Source organism: Lynx canadensis, chromosome B1 (genome assembly GCF_007474595.2).
Source record: "Lynx canadensis isolate LIC74 chromosome B1, mLynCan4.pri.v2, whole genome shotgun sequence".
In the NCBI taxonomy this organism is placed as follows: Eukaryota; Metazoa; Chordata; class Mammalia; order Carnivora; family Felidae; genus Lynx; species Lynx canadensis.
In genome coordinates, this window is record NC_044306.2 from 190026519 (window position 1) to 190053551 (window position 27033).

The 27033-nt window shown below is 35.4% G+C and overlaps 1 protein-coding gene across 2 annotated transcripts in view; it reads right to left on the reverse strand.

Annotated features, from left to right (window-relative positions):
* SLIT2 (slit guidance ligand 2) overlaps positions 1–27033 on the reverse strand; it is a 377203-nt gene that overhangs the window by 118024 nt on the left and 232146 nt on the right. For both annotated transcript variants that reach the window (XM_030314130.1, XM_030314128.1), the window contains exons 6-9: positions 23004–23075; positions 17172–17243; positions 14449–14612; positions 12191–12329 (exon numbers count right to left, since the gene is read on the reverse strand). In XM_030314130.1, the coding sequence (XP_030169990.1) occupies positions 12191–12329; positions 14449–14612; positions 17172–17243; positions 23004–23075 (447 nt within the window). The remainder of the gene's footprint in view (positions 1–12190; positions 12330–14448; positions 14613–17171; positions 17244–23003; positions 23076–27033) is intronic.

Here is a 27033-nt window from a genome sequence, read left to right on the forward strand (position 1 = left end):
CTGATTGTGAAAACCTTTTGGACATTAACTTTGAGCCAGGCACTGAGCTAAGCTGCCCATTTTGTAATAATTTTAGTTTTAAAAACATTATGCAAATTGTCTTTACGCATCATTTGTTTAACAGTATTGCTCAATGAGTAGATAGCAATTGGCCTTCTTCCCCACCCCCTGCACTGATTTTCTGTCCAAGTTACCCATCATCCTTTTCCTCAAGTTTAGGAAACAGTGTGACCCTGAGAGAGTAGTATGTGAATTATATGGATTTTCAACTTAATCTTTCTAGATGATTATAGAACCATAAATCTATAGCTTAATTCCTAAAAAAACACATGATAATGATTTGTCTGAGAATAAAGAATACATTTACTATGCACCAACTATCTTCACTTTAATGTTAAAGTCTACATAGGTCATGTTTTACCTCTAATGGGTCTCCATTTTCTCTTCCATAGAAATGTTTAGGAAATCAACCACCACAGCACCAGGGTCACTTTTTGGAATCACATTCCATCATGATCTGTTGCTACACCTGCCTTCACCATGCCCTCCAGACTGTTGCTAACACATTCTTAGTGTACTCTTTTCCTCCAAACCATTCTCCACTCCACCTTAGGAGTGATTTTTCTAACATCTCTAATCATGCTAGTACCTTGCTCAACATGCTTCCTTGTATGTACTATTGTTATCAGACAAGGTGATTCGTCACGATTAGGATTCTACTTTGTTCCAGCAATCAAAAGTGCTTTAACTTCTCAAAGACATACTACCTCTAACTTTTCTGGGACTTCACACATGCTTTTTCCTCTGTCTATAAAGTCCCCAATTTCTCTGCCTGCAAGACTCCTCATACCTGAAGATTCCTTGATTCTTCCAGGCACACCAAGGTATTCCTCTCTCTGTATTCCTGTGTGTATATATTTTACTACTATCATATAGTTTAAAAATTTTCTCTTTGTGTGGTTTCAATTTTCCGTGCTGTAAACACCTTGGAGGCTGGAAATGTGTCCTTTAATCCGTAATGCCTGATGCACAGTAGGTACTCACAAATATTTGTTCAGGATGTACTATATGAAAAAAATGCTATTTTCCATGTGTCCTTCTGTTGCAATAATACCCATCAGACTCCTTGAATTTATTTAGAGAAACCAGTTGGAGTTTCTTTCTTGCCTTACTACCTTATTAATCTCCATGCTGGTCATTTAAGTATTTCTTTTTTTGCCAATTTACTTATAATTTACTGTACTTATTTTCACCTCATAACTAATATATAAAAATTTGATTCAGTCTTCTATGTCTTTCTCTTCAAAAGCCATTATACTTTTGGGGCGCCTGGGTGGCGCAGTCGGTTAAGCGTCCGACGTCAGCCAGGTCACGATCTCGCAGTCCGTGAGTTCGAGCCCCGCGTCAGGCGCTGGGCTGATGGCTTAGAGCCTGGAGCCTGCTTCCGATTCTGTGTCTCCCTCTCTGCCCCTCCCCCGTTCATGCTCTGTCTCTCTCTGTCCCAAAAATAAATAAACGTTGAAAAAAAAATTTATAAAAAAAAAAAAGCCATTATACTTTTCTGCCTAAATGATCACACATCTCAATAAAAAAGCATGTGTGTATACATACATGTAACATATGTGTTACATAAATAATGTTTTGTGAAATTAGACACAATTAAAACATAGGTAAGAAAATAAATTGAAAGGGTAGCCAACAGAATGGGAGAAACTATTCACAAATCATGTAACTGATAAGGAGTTAGTATCCCAAATATATATAGAACTAATAAAACTCAGTAGCAAAAAAAAAATCAAATAATCCAATTTAAAAATGGGCAAAGGGCTTAAATAGATGCTCTTCCAAAGAAGACATACAAATGGCCAATGTGTACATGAAAAGGTGCTCAGCATCACTAGTCATCAGGAAACGTAAATCAAAACACAATAAGATATCCCCTCATACCTTTTAGAATGGCTGTTATCAAAAAGACAAGAGACAACAAATGTTGGCAAAGATGTGGAGAAGAAAAAACCCTTTGTGCATTGCTGGTGGGAATGTATATGGGTGCAGCCACTTTGCAAAACAATATGGAAGTTCCTAAAAAAATTAAAAATAGAACTACCACATGATCTAGCAATCTCACTCTTGGGTATATATCTGAAAAAAAATGATATCAGTTATCTTGAAGAGGTATCTGTACCCTAATGTTCATTGCAGCTTTCTTCACAGTTGCCAACATATGAGAACAACTTAAATGTCCTTTGACAGACGAATGGATAAAGAAAATGTGATATATATATTGAGATATATGAATATTGATATATATCATGTCATATTGATATGTATCTATATATTATCAATATACACACACACACATACACGATATTCAGCCATAAAAAGAAAGGAAATCCTGTCATTTGCAACCATACAGATGAACCTGGAGGACATTATGCTAAGTGAAATAAATCAGACAGAGAAAGACACATACTGTATACTATCACCTGTATGTGGATTATTAAAAAAAAAAAAATTCCAATTTAATTGAATCAGAGAATAGAACGGTGGTTACCAGGGGGTGTGGGAACAGGGAAATGGGGAGATGTAGGTCAAAGGCTATAAATTTTCAGTTATAAAAAGAGTAAGTTCTGGGGATCTAATGTATAGCATGGTGACTATAGCTAATAATACAATATTGGGAGTAGATCTTAAGTGTCCTCACCACACACACACACACACACACACACACGAGTTAACTATGTTAACTATGTGAGGTGATGGATGTGTTAATTATCTTGATCTTGGCAATCAGTCCACACTGATTTGATGAGTTTATGAAATCACCACATTGTACACTTTACATATATGCAATTGCATTTGTCAATTATTCCTCAATAAAATTGGGAGGAGAAAAGAAAAAAAATTGGGGGGAAATAGGTAATAATTTTCTTATCATGAATGCATATTATTAATAAACAGTGATTCTATCCACATAATGGATGTATGCAGCTTTTTAAAGATAGTTATCTCACTATTTCACTCAATAACAATTAAGATTATTGAAGATACACATATGAAATTGAAAATTCTGCCAAAATAAATATGAAAGCACTCCAATATTATTAGTGAACTCAAGAATGGTCTACGGACTTACAAGTATAGCTGAATTTATAAATTTATTTTATATAATTTATCTTACTTTTTTTTTTTGCTGTGGAATTATCAAAGCTACTGTATGGATTATACTAAGCATGGCTACTGATAACTAAGAATACATATGAAATGTTTGTTCTGAGGGAACATGATAGAGATCTTTGTTTTGCTCACTGAATAATGAATTGGCTCTCTGCATTCGGTAGGAAGCTAAATTATGATGTCTTTTTTCTGGGCCCCTAATTCAAGATGGAATCATAATAAAATGCAGCAAATATAATCCAAAAGCACAAGGAAATAAAAATTAAGAATGAGCAAAGTTTGTATGAACTTCTTTCACATCAAATGACTTTCTGACTACCAATCCCATAAAATACATTGTCAGAAAGGATTCACACTATTTTGCTTTTCCAGTTGTAACTATGTTAGCATATAATCAGAGCTGAATTACTGGTTTATGTATATACTTTGATGACGGCTTTCTTTTGATCTTAAGGTTGTTTACTTAGTGACATTTCTAGACAAAATTATATTACTTGATAGAAGAAAAGCTAGTTCCTGCCTGAGATTTGGGGGCTACATAGCACATTTCTGTTATTGGAAGAAATTCAGAACCAAATACATAAATGCAGCTAATTCTCCACATCAAAGTAGGTACGTAGAATGATAGCTCCATATTTGAAATCTGGTTTGGCTAAAAACGTATGACATTATTTTCTACATTACAAAAGAAGTGAAAGGTTTCTGCTAACCTTCCGAAATATATAGCTTCCTACATTGTTTTTCAGTAGGTCCAAAGCAAGTGTATTTTTCTTTTATCAAAAAAAAAAAAAGGCTGGATACAAGATGATTTTGTTAAAGTACTAGGTCATAATTATTTCTACTAGACATAGAATATGAGAGTGTTATTCATTAGCATGCAAAGCACAAAATTATAAGAATATAAACTGCAAAGCCAGAAGTCTGGCATATGCTATATGCTAGCTTAATTCTGTGAGTGGATCTGAGGTAAGAAAAATATCTGGAATGTGTAAAACTTCAAAATGCTAACAAAGTTCTCCAGTTGTTATCAAATTCTCTAGTAAAACTATCAACAAACTTTCATTTTTATACTACTTTCTTAACTTTGCCTATTTTCTCTTGTGCTTCATAACTCTTAAGTTGGATGTATCTCTAAATTTTTTTAATATTTTCATAATGACACAATTAAATACTTTCACAGTGAAAACTCACTTTGAAATTATCAGCCTACTTTTTATTTAGCAAGGCAAACTCAGATTATGGACTATTTCTTTCACACCAAATTATATTAAAATGGTATAATTTGCTTTATTTAGACATTTTATCTATGTTGTCTAAAAAGTAGAGTCAAGGTCATTTATATGTGTTATAAAAATTAGTCGAACGGCATGCTGCATTTATTTTTTTATTTTCAGAATTTTAGCATATGAGAAGAAAATCAACCAATAACACAATAACAGCACTAGCTGTGTTATTAGCTGAGACATCACTGAGTCCATGGTAAATAAAAAGTCACACCTAATTTCATGAATACATATAACTCTCTTAAGAAGCTAGTGTAAAATGGGTGATTTAAAAACATGTTAATCAAATGGAACTTTGGCATCCCTATAGAAAGTCAGATGACTTTGACATACAGTATGTGGATTCAGTTTGGCAAGTATTATTTATTAGAATTAAGGATTCAAAAATTTGAAAGGGGCAAATGCAGGAATAGCCTGCAAAAAGGGCTTAAATGTATATGGGAAGAATGTTTGTCTAAACGGAAATAGAAGAAAACATGCATTTTATTTATTTTTTTTTTCAACGTTTATTTATTTTTGGGACAGAGAGAGACAGAGCATGAACGGGGGAGGGGCAGAGAGAGAGGGAGACACAGAATCGGAAACAGGCTCCAGGCTCTGAGCCATCAGCCCAGAGCCCGACGTGGGGCTCGAACTCACGGACCGCGAGATCGTGACCTGGCTGAAGTCGGACGCTTAACCGACTGCGCCACCCAGGCGCCCCGAAAACATGCATTTTAAAAGTTGTATTCATGGGGCGTCTGGGTGGTTCAGTGGGTTAAGTGACTGACTCTTGATTGCAGCTTAGGTCATGATCTCACGGCTAGTGAATTCAAGCTCTGTGTCGGGCTCTGTGCTGATGGCACAGAGCCTGCTTGGGATTCTCTCTTTCCCTCTCTCTCTGCCCCTCCCCCAGTACACTCACTCTCTCTCAAAATAAATAAATAAACTTAAAATTAAGTTATATTCAATATCATAAAAGATTGTAATAAGATACAGCATTTAAGAGTCCCTTCTTTTTTTCACTTTATAATTATGCATGAAGTGATGCAGAGGAAACAAAAAGAGCAAAGTACTCTGAGCCCTCACATCTAACCTCCATCATTGTAAGTCTCTTTGAAGGAACCTTCTTTATTGCTGGCAGAGTGAAAGCAGACCCGTAGTTTACACAAAGATGAGTTTCCTTTCCATTTCACCTATTTGAATAGTGTGTCAGAAAAAAAATGCATTACAGCTTCTGAGAATTTCCAATCCATCTTAGAAAACATTGAGACAACCTCAGAAGACCTGAGAACTCTCCTACCATCTTTTCCTTTTCCATAATTTGAACTTCTCCCTGACCTCCTTCTCTCAAACAAATAAAGGAAAGAATTGTATGGTTCTCAGCTTCGGAGTCTTAAACAACCAAGAGTGAAGGCAGTCAGACATAGGTAAACAAGACCTACTAAATTGCTACAACCTGTGTTCTTACTAACTATTCTCCATGATTTATGGTACTTCTGCATAATGGTTTGAACAGGTGATATGCCACAGAAAATCTATAACTAGATTGAAGAGAACTAAATGTCTACTTTATAGCAATCCATCATACCATACTCAAAATTTTATATCTCAAACGTGATGTAAGAATTTAATTCTGAGGATTTGATATATAGAGAATCAATTTGCTATTAATAATTTTGTTGCCATGGGCCAGATCACGTAAGACTTGCCTTAGGCCTTCTATCTGTATGAAAAGAAGGTTTTAAACAGCAGAGTTCAAAGCAGCAAAATGCTGGGAAGATTTCAGCGGGGGTAAGATCTTCTTCTTTCTTTTTTTTTTTTAATAATATTTTTAATTTATTTTGAGAGAGAGAGAGAGAGAGAGAGAGAGAGACAATGAGAAAGAGAATACAAGTGGGGGAGGGACAGAGACAGAAGGAGACAGAGACTCTGCAGTAGGCTTTAGGCTCTGAGCCTTCAGCACAGAGCTGGACATGGGGCTCGAACCCATGACCCACGAGATCATGACCTGAGCTAAAGTTGGCCGCTTAACCAACTGAACCGCCCAGGTGCCCCAAGAGCTTCTTTCTTTTATATTTACTTTACCTTCTACTACTCCCCATTCTATTTTTCCCTCTCTGTCTTCATTAGTCCATATTCCCTTGTCACATTTTCTGTTTATCATGAAGAATGGAGGTTTGGAGGCGCTCCAGAATGTGTGCACTGGACCCCTTCTATTTGCCCCCAACACTGTTCTTTACTCCATCCCACTATGCTAAGTGTTGGCACAGAAATGGTAAGGAAAACAGACATAGTCCTGCCCTTTTTAAGCTTACAGTCTATTAAGGATAATTTGATATTAATCAAAATACCAACTTCAACTGCTATAAGTTCTATGCAGATAAAATCCAGGGACGTGTGAGAATATTTGACAGAGAATAGGAGAGATGATACACACTATAATAGTGTATATAATAGTTGTAGTAGAAAGTAATATGAAATAGCTCTTAGTTTTGCACACATTCCTATACCTTAATGCCTGCCTTTATGCTCCATCTATGTTCTCTTCATATGTAAGTTTCTCAAAGCTTCTCTTGCCCTGTTTTTCTGAGTATCGGCTAGCCTTTCCTTCTGATTTTTTCAATTCTCTCTTCTACGGTAGTCCAACAAGCCCACGCCATGTTTATCTTTCTTTGGAGCTGGATCAATGAAAGAACATGAGCTCCAGAATCAAGTTAAGTCTCAGACTGAGGCCAGCATAGCTGCTTCACAACTGAAAACACCTTTAAACACAATCTCTTAACATTGTGGGCCTTATTCACAAAACAAAACAAACAGCAAAGTGAAGTTGTCAGTTTTGAAGGACTTGAGGTAAATGTCTATAAGGTTCATTACCGGAAAAATACGGCCTTGGAGAAAGATGTCTAAGACTTAACTACAGAGTGATTGAATTAATGTATCTAAAGAAGGAGGCTACTAGTAGGTACTGAATGGTTCGGCCTAGAACAGAGAAAAAAAAGGAGCTCCCAGACACATGTAGAGAGTGGAGTCCAAGCCAGTATGGGGAATAGAGAAATTTGACAAATGAATTTTAAGTGTTTATAGCCCCATTTTAGCTCTGGCCATTAGATATCCTATTCATTAACTTTCACTTACTGTATACTTAAAAGCACCATTTTTTTTTTCTACAGGGAAAGAATGGGCTGCTTCCTCAGGTTTTATTTTTAATCTTGTTCAATATAGCTTATTTTAGAGATAATTGCACTGTAAATGCTTAAATTATCCATTTATTCTGTAAGTATTTATTTGCTATTTATCAAGTGCCTATTATATGCCACACTCTAGATTTGTACCTGGGTATTCAGTGGTGATCAGAACAGAACTAGTTCCTGCCTCTGACTTCATAGTTTCTACTTCAGTAGGGTAGACAGGTTTAAATAAATACGCAAATATACATATATAAACAAAATATAATAACTATACACACATTATCTCTATATCTATATTCTATCTATCTATCTATCTATCTATCTATCTATCTATCTAATCTATCAATGTATATGCAGAATAACATTCTCATATGCAGAATCTCATTCCCAACAAATGAGATGACAGATCCTGGACCATATAAAATCATCAGGATGATGAGGCTTCTTGGAGAAATCCACCAACATTCATCTAGCATATGTTCCTGCATTAGTTTTCCTATTTTAAGATTCCATAAACACCCCTATCAAAAGTCAATGAGAAAAATCACATGATATAATGTGCGTGCAGCATCCAACACTGTTAGATAGATGTTGGTCTCTTTCCACTCCTCCTCCTACAAATTATTCCATTTCTAACTTTAAAAGAATGTTTCCCATCTCTCTTAACAAATAATTGCCTGAGCAAATACCAGAAGTGTGAAATTATAGTTGTAAGCACAATGCAGAAGAAAGAAAAATTGAGTCAAGTTTTTCTACCTAGAATAACAGGCAGTAGATCATTCCTTGATGTAGCACTTACATACTTTCTTTTTGTTAGAATTCTATGACGAGACAGTGCAGGAATAAAGACATAGCACACACAGAAGGAAATCAACTCAACAGCATTGAATGAAATGCCTGACAACTTGCAGTAAAGAAATTCTACTTATAATTTATGGCAAAATCCAGATTAAAAATTATTTGAAAAATATGAAGGGAAGTTATAATTTTCAGTTCATCTTGAATTAAAAACTTGGAATCTATAAAAACAAAAAATATGTACAGCTTTACTTCCACATTTTATGAATCATACTGATGTTCTTTATACTAATAAAAATAAAAGAGTAATAAAAGAAATGAGTTACTAAGCTAGTACGTTACGCCACTATAATAAATGGTAATGGGGTATTTTGTTGGAGTTGAAGATCAATATGATTTATTACCAGATGCTCTACTGATAAAGCTGATAATGTAATAATCAGAGAAGTGAAATTCACCTAGAGCTTCACATATGTTTTCATCTTTACTTATAAATTTAATTTATTGTAGCTTTATCTGATATACCATCTCCTCAATACAGGCAAACCCAATGGGACATGTTATTTAGTGTAACTTTTATGTACTAAAGTCCACAATAATACAAAATCTATACAGCATACAAAATAGAAGAAACACTCTGTTGTAAAAAATAAAATAGCCTACATGAGATAAACCACTTTAAATATCACACATTACTTTTGGTCTGTTATATCTACAACTCACTGGTCTTTTGTCAATCCATGGCGGTGTTTCAGTCCTTCCTATAATCAGGACTTGATCCACTGGCTCCTGGGTGCTCCCACAGGGGAGCATTGTGCTCCCACAGAGATCTTACCACCTCACACTCTCATTTCTCTCTAAGAGCATTGTCTCTGACTTCCTAATGATTGCAGCTTTCTGCATCTTCAAATCAATCCTGGTCTGTCCTTCATAGTGACAATCGTCTTTTTTCAAAAAACTCTTTTCGCAGATAAACTAAGCCCCTTCCTCTCTTACCTATTCTGGCCCTCTGCTGCTTTTACTGAGTTCTCTTGGGTTTCTCTTTTCTTGTTCTCCTTTCTATTGGCCATTTCATGGATTTAACCATCAACTTTTATTCTGTATTATTAATGACTCCAAAATCTTTGCCTCAAGTCCTTGTCTTCCTCCAAGTTACCACAGTCTGTATTATTTTGGTACCTCTAAAAGTCCCATCGGTGCTTCAGGATTTCACAAATTTTGTTCACCGTCATCTTTCTTCCCAACTTTTGTCCTGCCCTTTAGCCTCTTACATGCAATAATAAAACCACCAGTTCCCCATCCCTCACACTTAATTCTGGCATCATCTTTGGCTCATTTTTCTCCATTAGTCCCTCATCTCACCAAATACCCAATCCCATGAATTCTGCTCCTATATTAACTACCCTACCTGCTTTTACCCCACAGCTACACAACTCCTGCTTTTATGACATCTCCCCTCCATCAACATGATAGCCACCTAAGGAGGCCTCTTGCCTGGCAATGGGGCCTTTTGCCAACTGCTGGCGCACAGCTGTAAGATTAATTCTTGGAGATTCAGATTAAAACTCCTGTTTTCAAATGCATTCCAAATAAAGACTTAGGTCCTTATACTATCTAGTCCTTCTATGAACTGGCTCCAGTCTACCTTTCCAATGTTATTTTCCTGCATTCTCTCGGGTTCCAAATGCCATACTGAGCCCCTGTTTGGTTGCATCTTGCATTTCCATTGTTAGTGCCTACGCTTATGATGTTCTGGTCATTTTGAAAGCCCTGTCCTCATTTTTGCATTTCCATTCAATACCAATTCTTCAAGGCCTAGCTCGGATGTTACCTCTTATAATAAGACTTCAACGATCAAAGTGTCACTTATTGAATTACTACTATATACTAAGCATATGTATTATTTCACTTCAAATGAACAACAACCCTTATGTTCAGGTGAGGAGACAGGCTTGCAGAGGATAAATAACTTGCCTACAGTCTCACAGATGGTGAATGGTAGGTGGACTTGTGCTTCTAATTAAAGCTTTCTGCCTTTAATTAACCACTGTAACTTGACCCCCACTTTACACCCTCTGCATAAATGCCTTGAACTTCATTTGTTCCCCTCTTACAACGTGTATTAATTTGTACCTCATGTCATAGCTTTCAATTTGTGTCCAATTTGCTAGTCACTTGATGGAAGATCTCTGGAAAATTCATGCTGCCTTTTATAACAATAAGTGTTTACCTAATAAATGCTGTTGCCTGGATAGATAAATATATTATTTCCCTATTTGAAAACTTACTATGTCTATTATCTAGTTCCTCTTATATTACCTCTCCTGATTAAGATAAAATCCTTCATTCATCTGTGGCTTTAAAATTATACGTAGATGTCTTTTCTGAGGCATTATTTTGCATGATGCCTCAACACGCACCTATTACTCTAATTAGGATTGACTGTACAATCTCTAAAACATAATGCTCACCACCACCTCTGTCCTTCATCCCTGACATTTCTCTGTTGTGCAATGACACCCACCTCTTCCAAAACGATATATTATGCGTTTTTCAAGGTTCAGCTAAAAAATTCTTATAAATGTCTTCTACGAGCAAAGTAGCTTCCATTGACTAAAATTTCGATGACTATAATATTATGTGCATACATTATTTCATGTCTTTGCCAAACCTCCACAGATTCTAGCGTCTTCACAGATGATCATGTCTTACACTGCAAAGCTCTAAGAATACTTTTAAGCACATATTAGATATTTTAAATAATGTTAGTGGGTCTTGTGAATTAACGTTATTCACATGTAAAGTAAATTAGAGCAGTTAACTGGCAAAAAATGCATAGTTTTTGAAAATAACTTAATTTTTGTGCCTACTAGGTAGACTTATAAGGACTTAATCTTACTTTACCATTTCAATTCAAAACACTCAAAACTATTTATTTAAACTTTGGAACTGAACTCTAAAATAATAATATGATGAGCTGAGTGGCTATGAGGTGCTGTCTTAGTTAATGGATATTGAGGTAAAGATTTTCCCTAATGCTTTTTTCTCAAGGTGAGAAAAACAGTTCATTTGACATCTTACATGACCTTGTTTTATCCACATGACTTCTATCTGGCAAGGACAATGCACCCAGCAGCTGCATACAAAATAGATATGAAATTCTTTGCCAAGACAATTTAACTTTTGATAGAGACAGCCATTGGTTCAAATAGGTTAAAATGCTCACTAATTTAAAAATCTTATATATTTTGACTTTATAATTATATCTTTTTTATATTTTATGGTAGACCATACAATAGTCAAACAAAACAGCGACACTGCTTTATAAAAGTGAGCTCTTAAAGAGGCAGAACATCATCTAGTTCTGTCGTTCCTATGATTTATTACCCCAGTTTGGTCCTTCTTTTAGAACCTGGACAGGAGCAGATCTCCAGATCCAAATGGTCAGACTATGTACAACCACTCTTATTTTTTCTTAAATAGCCTACTAACACCTTCCCAGTGAAAAGGGAAAGAACTATTTATTCTGAAAGTGCATTCTTTTTAATTCTACCTATGTTAAAAAAAAAAAAAAGAAAAATCCTAACCTCTTCAACAAGGTAATTTCTTCAACAGAGTAAGGCTCAGTACAATTCTGCAAGGAATATCTGTCTAAGTTAGTTGATGCATATTTGCCTTCGATAAACCCAGAGTCTCTAAAGAAAGTCATGGTTTGGGTCACTGTGGAGGTGGAGAGATGAGAGGGAATTTCAGGGCACATACATTTCTGTGATGGTCTCTGGCAGATTCGTGGGGATCTCAGTGAGACCTTTCCCACGACAGTCTACGATATTGTTGCTACAGGTACAAGCAGCTGGACAGTGCAAAACACTGCAAGAAGGAGCCATAAATGACTGGTGACCTGAAAAAGAAACAAACAACAATAACAGTTTCCCTCCTGAAATTCATCATTGTGAAATTTATGAGTTCATCTCAAACAACAAAACATGTTATTTAACAGAAACGTATTTCTCTAAATATCTGAGCATAAAATGGGCCTATATTTCTAAGATATATTTTAGGAAGCATGAATTTATAGTTCTGGGTCAACACTCAGATGAAGCAAATGAGATTCTTAAAACTAATTATGAAAATGATAATTTTTCCCACTTGAAATAATTGTTAAGAAAGGCTAAACTCAGACCGGAAACTAGAATTTGATTCAAAACGATTCTGAGTTCCAAAAAAAGCAGCAGTGTCAGACTAACCTATATTTCATTTCTAATAAGCTTCAAGAGAATTTGGTCTTCACTAAATGTATGTAGCATAATGTACTGTACTTTAAAAAAAGAAAGGAGAACAGACATAACTGTTGATTCTAAATAAGTAATTGTGTACCAATAAATGTGGGGGAAATTAGATCTTGCTAAGCTTCAAATCTTGGTAGGTTCAAAATCTGCATTTTCTCTGAAGTTATAATAGTTTGTAACAAGCCATTCTGTAATTGTTAAGCTAGGTAGTTCTATTTTTGGCTTCCATAGCCTGCGATTTTAGCATTAAGTAGTTACCTGTGTGTATGTATTTTTCCTACTCAGTATTTGGAAACAAAACTGTTTTGAAATGAGATTTCACTGTTGGAATGATGAACGACAGAATGGCGGCCGTGCTGTACTGAATGGGAATCTGCACACACTCAGTTTACTGGAGCAGGACAAACCCTCTCTGATCTGCAGGGAGAGGGCCTGAGCGATCAGAATGCCGGGAAGGGGCTGCAGGCCAGTCACTAACCCAAGCCCTCTTAACAAGCTCTCAAACGTTACAAAAATAGTCTCAGTCTAAAAAAGAAACATGAACTTGCCTTCTTCCTCATCTAGAAAACAGGAAGGGAAAAGTGAAGAGAGAAAAAAAGTGGTTAGTAACAGTTTGTTAGTCATTTCATTACTTAATTTTCTTAAAAAGCAATCAGACCTAAGGAGAACATTCCATGTCATTATAAGAAAATTTTGTTTGGGTTATAAAAAGTGTGGAGAAGTACACAAAAGGGTCTAAAAGATAACGATAAATGAGAATTCTGTACTCATATGTCTTCAATCCTCTAAGGAACTATTTGTGATGTGTTATATATATTTAAACATTTTGTGTGACTGTATCTTGAACAGACACTTCTGAAGCAGAACGATATATATATACACACACACACACACACACACACACACATACATATATGATAAATTATGCTAATATGGATCAGGTAATATTAACATAATATTTTATAAATAAGTATAAACATAAATATAAATATATACGAATTGGCAATCAGACTGCCTAAGCTTGAGATCCATGGATTCAACTATATGACCTTGGACAAGGCTACTTAGCATCTTTTTTCCTCAACAGTTTAATCTCTAATATAGATATAATATTATATCTCACTACAGTTGTTCTAAGGCAGGTGAAATGAGCTAAGTATATGTGAAATACTTAGGCTGGTGATCAAACATATAGAAAGAACTAAGTAAATGTTACTTGATATTTTACATAGGTCACACCTAATTTTCGTTTTCAGATTTTCATCACTAAAGCTACTCATTTATCTCTTTCCTGTAGAGGTGAACCACTAGTATGCACGGAAAGTGCTTTGTCACTCTGCAACTACAGTTGAGATACTTTCCTGAATTTTCCAGCAAGATGAATCATATTTCCATTTGTTAACATAAAAGTAGATCTAAATTATTACATAACAGCAAAATAAGTAGCAAACAATTTAAATCTAGGAATCTCCTATATTTCCCCAGGAGTGAAAATTGAAAAACCTTTCATCATACATTAAGTACGAGTAATCTGTAATGGCCAATCACGCACAAATGTCTTAGAACATATTATCAATATCACTGAAACCGAGGATTTCCATGGAGTGATTAGTGCACAATTGCACATGTTAGTGAGCAAAACACTGAAACTTTTAAAGCATGCGTTCTCCACAGCTCTCTTACATAGAAGCAAAAAATAATATGACAACATAAAGGTTCTTTCTCTCTTACCGCTGCAGACAAATTCTCGTTTTTGAACCTCAGCTACATTATGGCCCCTCAGGTGGGATGGACCCATACACTGAGTGTAGAGACCAACCCGGGGCCTTTGTCGCAACCAGTCAGAGAGCCAGGCGAGGTGACAGTCGCAATATAGGTTGTTCGAATGGAGGCGACTACATAAGAAGAAGGGACGTTTAAGGCAAGAAAACAAAATAGTTATTCCAAGAATTAAAAAATGTATTAATAATAATATGTAACTTTATTTCTTAACATGTAAGTAGATAAAGCTTAGTAAGTTCCAACCTAATTATTTTTCTAAAAATGATGAGAATCAACTTACTCTTCATTTACTGCCAAGTTAAGCAAATATACAGAAGCTTGAACACGACCATAAAAATAGTTTTCTTATGTTCACTCAAAACGGTAAAAAGAAATCGGTATGCCCAAGGCAAATTGCTCTGCAGTCCCCACATACTGGTGGCCAATTGGGGTGGGGTGGGGGCGAGGCCATATAAATAAAAGTTGTGGCTCCCAGTATGAGTTATCAGTTAGTCCTGCTGTTGTTAGTTTCTGTAAAAACTGCTTGCAAAATCTTTTTAGCAGGTCACTTTTGTTTTTTGCTGAACAAGATAGAATAATAATTCAATATAAAACACTTCTTTCATGTCCCTATTCTGATTTCCTTCTTTTTGTTTAATAGCAGAAAAAGGGATTAGCTGCTTTGGGCTCTTGGGACCCTATCCTCAAAGAGCAGGAACTGAAATGAAAAGACATAAATGGCTAGGAGTGAAGGAATTAAGTGAGCCCCCTCTCTATGTTGGCAGGGATCCATACCAGAGCATGGATCCATTCCAAGTGGCAAATAGCACTTTTCCATTAATAAAATATCAGACAAATGTATCCACTAAATTAGGTAAATGACTTCAAATTGGCTTTTATGTTTTCTCAAACTAAAGAAAAGGACATCCAAAACTATAAATCAAAGCATCATTTCCAGAATCATCTATGACACAGTAATACCATTTTAGTCCTTTTTAGCTGATGTGCTCAATTCTAACCCAATAACAGTAATGGATATTAAAACATGGAACTCAGTCCAGAAAGATAATTGGACCATAAAAGTGGAATTTTTAAGTAGCAATGATAATATAGAATAATGAAACACCAAAGCAAGGGAATTTCAAGTTAGATGACTATTTTACATTCTCCTTGAGCCTGTAGATATGGAACAGACTGTCTTGCATCAAAACTTAGACGGCGTGCCACCAAACAAAATGCCACATTGCTACATTTTGGGAAAGCTGGGTGACCTCCGGTTCAGTTTGTTTGGAAGTCAGAGTGGCATCCTTTGGAAACCGCTTAGCACACTCCACCTTGCTGTTCTCTAAATATTTTCATCTAAACCAAGCACGTTACAATAATCCAATTAGGTGTGTACAAATTTGAAATGAGAGAACATAAAACTTTAAAAACCTGATTAGCAAGACAAACGCTAATGGATTTCTGTAGGAAAATAAGGCATACTATCAAAAACGTGGATGATGGATATTTCTACAGTTTTGGTGGCTTTATTTTCTCAAGGATTAAGAGCTTGTTCAGTTTGTTTTTAAAAATCAGCGAAAGGTAATGAGGAGCTAATTTCATCAAATATAGTCTGAGTGAACTATATTTGGTATTAATTTGGTCAAATTAGGCTCAACCGAAGAGTACCAAGGAAATAAAATTTATGTTATATCTGCATACTTTGAGAATTTCTTTATTTTGTTAAGTCATATTCCCAGGAAATGATCATGTTGTGTTGTATCATACACAAAGCTACATTTTAGTGAGAGAGGGGAAAAAAAAAAGGACTTTAAGATTGTTGTTACCTAATTCATTAAAAAGCTGGCAATTCAAATGATTTTTCATTAAAGAGAAAAAAATAAAAGCTATATGTTTCCAGTTATAACCTACTGTAAAATGAAAACTATTTTGAAAACCCAATCAAAATTTATGTTCCCTACTTAAAAACACATATTATTCCAGAACTCCGAAGCTTTGGTTATGTTTCCCACCATTTCCCACATGTGGTATATAATGTATTTTTAAGGTCAAGGTGATTCTTAAACCCCATTCAAATGAGATTTATCTCTGAAAATGCTTTAACTAAATATCCCCATGCTGAGCTTTAAAGATTATTTTTTCTCCAAGAGAAAAAAAAAATAGTTGTAGCAAATACTTTACTAGGAAACACGTTTTTATTCACCTAAAATATTTTAATGTCCATCTCCTGAAAAGATATTTTTAAATAAAAATGCTGACACAACCTTAATTATAGAAGCACTGGAGGGTTATGGTGTAATTTTACATTACAAAGAATGTTGGAGAGCCAGTTTAGCTTTATTAGGTCGGCTTGCTGTACAGTAATAAAATCATAAAGATTTACCATTTATCATTTCTGACAGCCAATCAAGGAGTCTTACATTTCTTAATGAAATGTGACCTCCACAATAGCTCAAAGTAAACGTCCCCCCTCCAACTTTCCATAATGCATATCATTTAAAGGAAAGCTTTCATGTTTTCAGAATAATAGTTCATTTATTCAAATACCATATCTAGTACTTTTTAAAAAGTGGTGTTTTCCTGGTCTACCCCATAATGAACTTGTGGTACTGTTTTTTGTTTACTAAAAATGGTACTTAAGGGGAACCCTTAATTGATGACATTGACATATATACATTGCGGCTACTTACAAAGTCCTAAGTTTAGGCATATGGTTGAAACTTGCCACAGAAAGTCTAGTAATGTTGTTATTGTTGAGAGTGCTGTAGAATAAAACAAAAAAAGTTAGGAATTTTAGGTAATTAAAATTTACTGATCATTCTATATAATAATACAGAGAATGCTTCTTGCAACTATGTTTATGCAGGGCAACTATCTGGTAGAGACGGCATAAAGAATGCCCCATGTTATAAACAAGAGGATAAATAAAGGCCATACTTTAACACTTTACTATGCATTCAGCTTTATTAAATATTTATTACAGATTTATCTCTTTAGCCATAATATCTTTGACTATTCACATATTGCTTTTATGCACCATGGGTATGCATGTGTGTGTATTTATGACACTGGTTAAGGAATAACATGAGGCAGTCAACAATTAGTAAAATTGGGCAGTTACACTTCCTTAGAGGGGCACTATGTATAATTAGTGTCATGAGTAAATGAACATATTTGAAATATCCAAATTAAATTTCATAGCAATAGCACAGAATTGGTTTTGTCAGATCCCGGAACACAGTCCTGCTAATTATTCTCTATTGTGGACATCAGCCGTTGTTGAAATCTGAGTAGTGAGAACGATATCTACATTTGGTACTTGCATTGGGTAGGGATAAAGTGTCAGGCTGGGGCAGTTTATTAAAAGCTTAATACACTCTAATACTTCTTTACTTAAAATTTTTTATTGTTTATTTTTGAGAGACAGAGAGAGCACGAGTAGGAGAGGGGCAGAGAGAGAGGGAGACACAGAATCCGAAGCAGGCTCCAGGCTCTGAGCTGTCAGCACAGAGCCCAATGCAGGGCTCAAACTCACGGACTGTGAGATAACGACCTGACCCGAAGTCAGACGCTTAACCGACTGAACCACCTGGGCACCCTGTACATTCTAATACTTCTAAGTCTAGGCACATATCCTGTCCCTTGCAAACTTCCATGCGGTACAGATCACGGTTTCTGGATGCTGGAGTCGGGAAGATGGGCGACCAAGGGAGAGACGGTGAAAATAAGCATAACTCTTGCTTGGTTCAAATTGTTACTACTTTTCCCCTAACACAGGCATTGTTGTATTATTATGGCTTTTCTACTACCACTACAACTACTACCCATTCATTCATCTAATATTTCCTAGATGGCTCTTCATTTTATGGCAACATGGAACAGTATAAAATAAATCAGGCATAAAACCTGTCCTAAAATAGCATATTGTCCAAGTGGGAAGATGGAGTACAAATTATAAAAACTTATAGTTAATAACATGAAGAAGAGATTGTTTTTCTCCCTTTGGGAAGTCTGGTTATGACAAGAAAGTGAGAAGGAGGCTATCCCAGGGCTGTGTTTGTGCAATGCAAATACGGACAATGATTCTAGTATGGAGAAGACACCATGATGTGGTGAGCAAAGCGGGCAAGTTCCTGAGGGAGTCAGGATGACAGGATCAACGGCCCACAGATGCAATTTGATAATGGAGAAAGGTTTGAATTAGACTGCAAATTCTCTTGTCAATGGAGGCTGGGCAGGGAAGTAAATGAGAGAAGCAGGATGCATGTTAAGAAACGCAACAGGGACGAGAGATGGAGTGGAGCAGGCAGAGGGCTGGGGCCACTGGAGACCCTGGTAAGCGAGCGATGACACTCTCTGTCATAGCAGCTAGTCCTCAGCTCCGATGGACCACTGCTCCGTGCTAATGGAAGGCTGCCAACCGATCTGATGTTCTCAGGAGACGCTGGAAACAGAAAATTTCAGATCTGTCCTCCTAATTTTTAAATACTGGCAACTAATTCGGACATTTCAAAGAGTCTGTGGGCTACAACTGTTTGGACGAAAGCAGGATACATTTATGAGGCCACTTTTGGCCAGCTGGAGGCTGCAGTTGTGAATGGTATGATTTGGGGTGTTCAGGGGTTCAGGGATTCACTTGAACTTCTCAGTAAAGTGGGGCACAGAGGCTACCGATCTAGAAGACACACTTTCTTTTCTTACCCAGTTTTGCAATGTATTGAATGATATAAAAACTAATGCAACTGATTGAAGTAAGTTGCACAGGCGAAAAAAAATCCCACTTTATGAAGGACTTATAAAGCACTGAATTGGTTGGTTCACGTTATCTAAAAGCCTGTAGCATTTTTCTGTACTCAAGTGAAATGAGATTTTTTTTTCAAATGCCATTAAAATATATCCTGATGTTTGAACTAAAAGGTTTCACTTCTCAAAGGGATTTACTTTCAAGTGACCCCTTTTCCCACCCTCAAAATTTATGCTGACTTTATATGGCTAAAATCTTCAGAGTACATAACATACTGAAATGTGACTTTAGGGATAACATTTTTAAAAGTAATTCATCACATGCAGTAGGCATGCATTAATTTTGAACTCTAATTTCTTATGATTCCACACCAAAGAGTGTTTTCATTGAATGCTAAAGCTGGTGGCTATCAGTCTGGAGTCTTTTCTCAAAATGTCACTTTGCAAAATGCAGCTGAAGAAATAGATTATCTTAGTGGTTTTATTCAGTATTGATGTGGCAAAGTGATATTGACATTGATACCTGATAGTGGAATGATATGTGGAACCAATGAAATTAAATTATTTTAAAATTAATAATAAATATTTGCTAATTACATCTGATGACATGTATGTTATGGTCGTGACTAATTCCTATTCTGAAACAATGCAAATGTATCTATTGTACTTCTTTATTTGTGAACACTTTCTTCTAAATGAAACTATATTTCTATGTTCAACCTCGAGATTTTCTTTTTGCAGCAAGAATATATTCTTGTACAAAAGTACATTTTGATGTACAAATACAAAATTTTAGTTTTGGTAATCATATAGTTACTCTCAGACTTAGATCGTGATTTATTCTTTCTTATTCCCTTAGTGCTCAGCATAGGATTTGGCGGAGTCTGATATTTAATGGATATGAATCACTATGTCTCGATTCAATTAAATGATGCCTATTTTATGGAAAAGAAATAAAACAAACAATACAAAACTAGATGTTGTCCAAAGAAACAGAAAACATTGATCTAGATTTAGTTTCCAATGTTATTTTTGAGATGGTATCTTCATATTAAAAACAGAGACATTTCTGAATCATACCAATCAGAATTCCACAATTTGCCAGGTTGCCATGAACATACAAGTGATAGACTGACTCCCCTTGCTTTCGTTTACCTGGACTTTTCCTTCTCAAACTTTATTCACTCTCTTTACCCTAATTTATATCTTAATTTAACAAATTTTTGTCAATGGTCCAGTATGATTACTTCCATCCCCTTGTTTTGCCTCAGTATAATCATACATTGAGAAATGGCTCATGGAATTAAAAGTTTTAAAAAGATCTAAAACATTGGGAGTCTGAAATTTAAGGTGATTTGCAAATTAATTAATTCTTCATTATCTTCACATAATAAGAAGATATATTGTAACGGGTCATAGACGCTAAAAATAAGAAAAACAGACAACTTTCTTTCTGGAAATGTTTCTAATAGAATAACTTTTCATTTACATGACAAGAGATTTGGGCTTGATAAATCCCAGTATTTGGTATTTCATCCAATTACCCTTAAATTTTTCAAAGAATAATTTCTCCAAAGATTCTATGAATTACGAAGATTTAAAACTGAACACATATTAAAAGAATGTCTGCTTGACTTTGTCAAATTTGAATATAAAATATTTAAATTGTTTTGAAAGAATTCACACTTTCTTGTATCATGTACTAATGTTAATTTTTTCTTTTTTTTTTAGCAAACACACTCTGACCATTATAGATCTCTTTGAAACCTATATATTAAGGACCCTAAAAGAGTTCCTAACACTTTGGATTTTGATTTTTACTCCGTGAACCATAGAACATTTTTTACTCTTTGTTGTGTTTCAAGACAGAGGGTCTTGGTAAAGTTACCTTCTAGATATTTTGCTAATATGACAAATACAACGCAGGAGGTGATTGTATCATCACAAACTTACTCTTCTAAAAACACTGTTTACTTTATAACAAATAAGCAAATGAATAGTTACTGTATTTGTGGATAGAGTTTTCAATGCCTAGCACAGTGCTTGGCATAGAGTAGGTATTGTGTGCGTGTGTGTGCATGTGTGTGTGTGTGTGTGTGTGTGTGTGTGTTATACGTGAATTATTTAAGCTCTTTTAATGAATAACAAAGTACTTTATGGGATTTTAGTCCATCCACAATATTCAGCAAATTTTCCATAAAATGTTTGGTGTCATTCCTATTCCTAGTTAGAAGCACCTACTTAGTAACACATTCTTGGCCTGATCAGCTCCATTCAATTAAGTAACACTCAGGGTTGTCTCTTCATATACCAAGTTTATGACACTGACTATGGTTTTGACATCAGACTGCTATCATGAAATCATAGTTGTATCCTAACTATTCTGACTCTGAAATAGCAACAGTGAGCTTTGTATATTAATGGGTCTGAAACACAACTAGTGGCGTTATTAAATACAATGTATATGATAAGCACTCTGAATAGGTTTCCTATAGAAAAAATTAGGCTGTTACCAACAGAAAGAAAGGTTAACTTCTCATGATGTGGGTAGACAACAGTATATATCTTACAACACGATTTGTGTCAATCGACTAACTCTTACATTAAGTCCTTAAAAATAACCAGTAACTTTGCACATGACACAGCTACAAGTTCCATACATCTACTTGCAATTAAAATCAAAATCATATATAAAATATTGATTAAATAAGCTATTTTGTTGAGACCTCAAACTTTCTTTCCTGAATTCCATTCTGTTCCTCAAACCCAATTTATAAAGTAATGGGATCTTTTTTTTTTTTTTTTTTTTTTCTGGAAGGATATCACGAGTCCCAGATAACTTTTACCACATGGACTAAAATTGCCAAACCTCTTCAACATTTAAGTCAATTTTTGAATTTCTGAATAAATTTAGCCAGGGATGAACTGTAGCACAGAAAAATATTTTATATGGGGGGAGAAATGTGTAAATATATTCAAAAAGCTAGACTTGTGAGTCTCTGGCTGGAAAAAAAAAAATCCAGAAATGTACAGGCAGCTTCAATGGCTTGAGTAACTCTAGTTTATATTAAAATAATTTCTCATCATAATAATTCCATTAAAATTATTGTACCAAGTCAAAGGTCTGTAGAGACTACCGGGTTGCCTCTAGCCCATTTTGTCAGCCATGTCTACCCAGTAAGGAAAGAGAGAGGATGCCAGTTATAATTCAAGTCTGTGTGCTGTGCTTTCCTAAGTCAGTAGTGAAGACTTTAAAATGGACCCAATGGGCAACCTATTAGAATCAGAAAAGCAGATTTCTAGAATCACCTTTCAAAAACGATGCTATCTGGTTAAAAACGGCATTTTAAAATGAGACAACATCTTTCCATTGCATGGCAACTATATAATAACCCAACTCATCAGAAACTAAGAAGTTCATTTTTTATTGTAATTTTTCTTATACAACTGCTTTTATCCTAATATTTGGCAATTCTAGGGAGCCTCACCAGTCCTTTGAATGAGAATATTTTGTTACAAGGAGAAACACTTGAAAGATGGTATTGTGAACATTTGAATGTCCTCCTTAAATAGACATTTTCGCTTAAATATGCAGAAATGATACCCACGGCTGTGCACACACACATTTCAACTCATATATTCCCCATGAGTTATTTAAGGTATCTTTATAAGAGACCATTTTGACGCTAGGTTTCGAGCGAGCAGATAAGCTTCCACATTAGCACTCCCCAGACACAAAGCCCCCGTTCAAAAGAGTAAGAGAAATAAGCAATACTTACAGCACTTCAAGGTCCCGGAGAGCCCTAAATGCTCCATCTTCAATACAGCTGATCTGGTTGTAATCCAGTTGCCTGTAAATAGATTAGAAGAATATAAGTAAAAGGCTGGAGACTAGCAGCGCTGGGTGAAAAGAAGTCTCCTGAAGGGTCTCCGAAGCTCTGACTGCACTAACTGAAATGCTCTCAGAAATACACTCATCCGCTTAAGAATGTCACAAGCCATTCTGGCCTCAGTGCCGCTACTGAAATCTCTTTTTGTTCTGAACTGTCTGTGCAAATAGCAGCCCTTGGAAAGCTCCAGTAAATAATAACTGCACCTTATATTAAATGCCATAGGAATGCAATTTCATTACATCAAGAAAAGCTATCCATTAAGAGCTTTCAGCGTCATCTTGCTGAAACAATTTCATTAAGGTAAAGGACTGTAAATCACTTAATGTCACATGCACCCCCTCAGTGACCTAACAGAATCCATTTATCAGAGAAGCCCAGCTGCATGTTAATTTCACTATCCTTGGCAAGAAAGAGCAAGACTACTTTTAGGTTTCCTTCTTTTAAAAGCAGTTTTCCTTCGAGAACTCCCAGTCAAGAGAGAGAAATGAGGTCCCACACACCTCCCTGCTATTCTCAACCAGGAATACACTTTAGAAAGCCAGTCTTGTTCTACGTGAATATTCACCATTCCCATGATTTGCAGTTGTTCGTTACATGCGAATTCTCTGCACTGTAAATATGACATACTTTTCAATTAAGAAACTTCCCAAATTTCCAGAAGTTTTTAAAGTATTAAAAATTGATTTTTTTTACTTTCCTCAAAGATGCTAATTTTAGCCCCAAACGCTAAGAACACATACTGCAGCAACATCATTAAAACACTACATATACCTTTGGCAAAAAGTTTAAAAGCTTTCTCAGTTCCTTCTAAATAATACAAAATGCAAACAAATGGATGTTCTCTTGTAGTTTGAGCACTTATTTGTTAAAATTTAAAGATGAAAACTAACAAGCAAACAAACAAAAACAAAGTTGCTCCAAATTTGGTTAAGTTGGCTTTTCCTGCTAGTTGTTTCTGGAACTAAAATTTCCTTTATCCATGCTGAGGAATTTGTTTGAAATAAACAGCGAATAAGTATGAAATCCTATCTGTCCTATCTTTACATTGTTTTAATTTTTTTTTAAATAAGCAGCTGTTATTTAAACTAGTAGCTTGCTGCTTAGCGATATTCTTATTCCAGTAAAGAAAGAGCATTTTCATGGTTCACTTGAGACAGAAACAAAATGTTTGATGAACTAGTCAGGTGAGTTGTCAGTTCTTCCTGAATTGGGAGGGAATGCAAATGTACAGGGGTAAGACTATGATCTTCATACAAATGAATCTTGCCCTTGTTTCAAGTGCGAAATACACCAAAAGGGCTAATTTACATTTGAGGTGTGTTCTTAAAAAGAATTGTTTAAACATTCCTATAAAATAGCTGTTTCTCTCAGAAGGATACTGAATAAAGGTGCAATGATTTAATCCAGTGACTTTCAGAGGGGCCTCTTCAAATTCCTTACTTTAGAAATTATGTACATAGAGAATGTCTCATGAAATATACATCTCATTTTTAAGAAGGTCTCTAGGGGACATAAGACTACCTTGATGTCGTGCAAATGGTACAATCTAGGACATGCAACATAAAAAAAAAAAAAAACAACTCTGGAGAAGACATGCTTTTATTGCTTTTATAAACTAAGGCTTTCCCCAAATAATAGGTACCATCCATGCTACTGTAATAGCTTAAAGCATTTCTAGTTATTAGGAAGTAATGCAGAAGTATAATTTTATTTTCTAAGAAGACTTTTAAAGCTTCATGATGTAATATGGATACTGTGGTTCCAAGAAAACACTTCCATTCTTGGGCACTTTTGATTTTTACAGATTAAATTCATTTAACAATTAAGTTAACAGCCTTTTTATTTTAAAGTGCTAAATATATATCTACACTACTATTCTCTAACCTCTTGAACAATTTATCAAAGCCATTTAAATTAGTACAATGGCATGAAGTGTTACCCTTGACACACTACAAAAGAGAAATTGTTTCCAGACAAATTGGCAAAATCTTTTAATGCTATCAAATTTGCCTAATGCAGTCTCCAGGTTAATCTGTAAAAGGGTGAGCTGTATGTTTGCCCATATCTTATTATCCTTAGCTGTCAATGTATAAATCAGTGCTGACACTGCTTCTTTTAAATCATGCATACTATACACAAAGGGGAAGCCCTAGCATGCCAGAAAGCACTCAAGCGAATCTCGTTCTACAGGGACTGAAAAGCAGATTTCCCTATACCACCAGAAGTTGAGATGCTGCCGAAAAGTTGGTAATTTCACCCCTGTTCTACATGGCTCATGGTTACAAGCTTCTTCTGATTCTTAGCAGAAACTTAAGTTCTTCTTGGTGCTAAAGCATTAAGAATATCTGGCTCTCATAGGACCAAAGTTTTCCTTAAAAGTTTTCTGAATGCACCGTATCTCAGGCCATGAATCTTCTGAGAACAGAGGTATTTTTTTGAGAAAAGTCACTCGTATGAAAGGACAAGCAAAATAATTTTTTCGTCAGTTGGTGTACTTTGTTAAATCCAAAGGAGTGTTTACATGAAGTGTTGTGCCTGCTCTGTTCCTGAGAAAATCTCTCTGCATTAACCTCCACTTGTCTGTATATGATTCAAGAGAAAGACTGTCAAAACTACGCAAAAACATACTTCATTTCAGTGCTTCTGGACTATTTTTCTGCACTTTTTTTTTTCTTTTCTCTTACCCACTTCACTTCCTTCTCTACTACCCTGCAAAGCCCGGGCACTTCTGCTGTCTGTAAATAGGAAAGGATCTGTTCTCAGCCATGCATTTAGTGACAGGTTGATTCTGCTTAGATGTGATTTCGAATAGTGCAATGAAATTATTCTGAATTAAAAAATTAGTAAGAGGAGAGGTTTTTTTTCCCCCACTTCTCCAAAAAGTAATGTTACAATTATTAAGTCAAACACGGGGCAAATTTGTTGATCTTTGGATAATGAGGGCACTAAGATACATCAGAGACAGCTTCAGGATCCTTTCCTGGCATAGGGGTCACGTACCATTGAGAAGCAAGCTAGCACTTTTCTCATTTTCCGGGGAGAAAGAATGGTACAGATATTATTATCGGTGATACCTTTCAGACCTTCGGCCGACGTATCTTAGCACAGACTTCTGTGTCTTCTCTCCCGTACTTCCTACATCCTGGCTCCTCTGTTTCTGTGTGAATTCCAAATTCTATCTCCGTCTGATCCTTCACTGTCTTAGTTTGTAAGTGTGTGTTTTGAATCAAGTGCTTTATCTTTAATTTTACGAAAATGATGATGTTAAAAAGAATGGAAACCTTCGAGGTCTCTCTCAGGATTAACATTCTATGATGATCTTTTCATTCCTAACCACTTGTACTCTGGTCTCCTCAAGTAACACTAGCCTGCTCAGTTTAACTTTCCCTGCTACTGGTAAATGTAGTCTTGGGTAACACACAAGAATCTCTTTATCTGGTGGAATGACTCTGTGCCGCACACATGTAAAATTTCTAAACCTGATCTGATTGTCTTTAACACTAAAAATAATTTAGTCTAGTTTCATATTTGGATTAATTCTAGATATATATATATATATATATATATATATATATATATATATTCATATAGTGCTGCGAAATACCAATTTTAGATATGGGCACATAAAAGACAGAAAGATCGAACATTTGCTTACTTGGCATACTGAAATATAACCGGAGATACTGCATTCTGTTACCTTTATGGGTTTTTTTTTTTCAGGAATTTCCTGTTTTCTGTTATTAAAATTTGGATACCATACTGTTTGAATCACATATATAAAACTCACATTCCTGCATTAACTGCGGTTGGTTTTGTCCTTACCCATAGAAAATTTCATGTGTCACTTCAGCGTCCAAGCAGTAAAATCTTATTACTAATTTATTTTCTTTTTGTAAGAATTAGAACACCGTAAAAT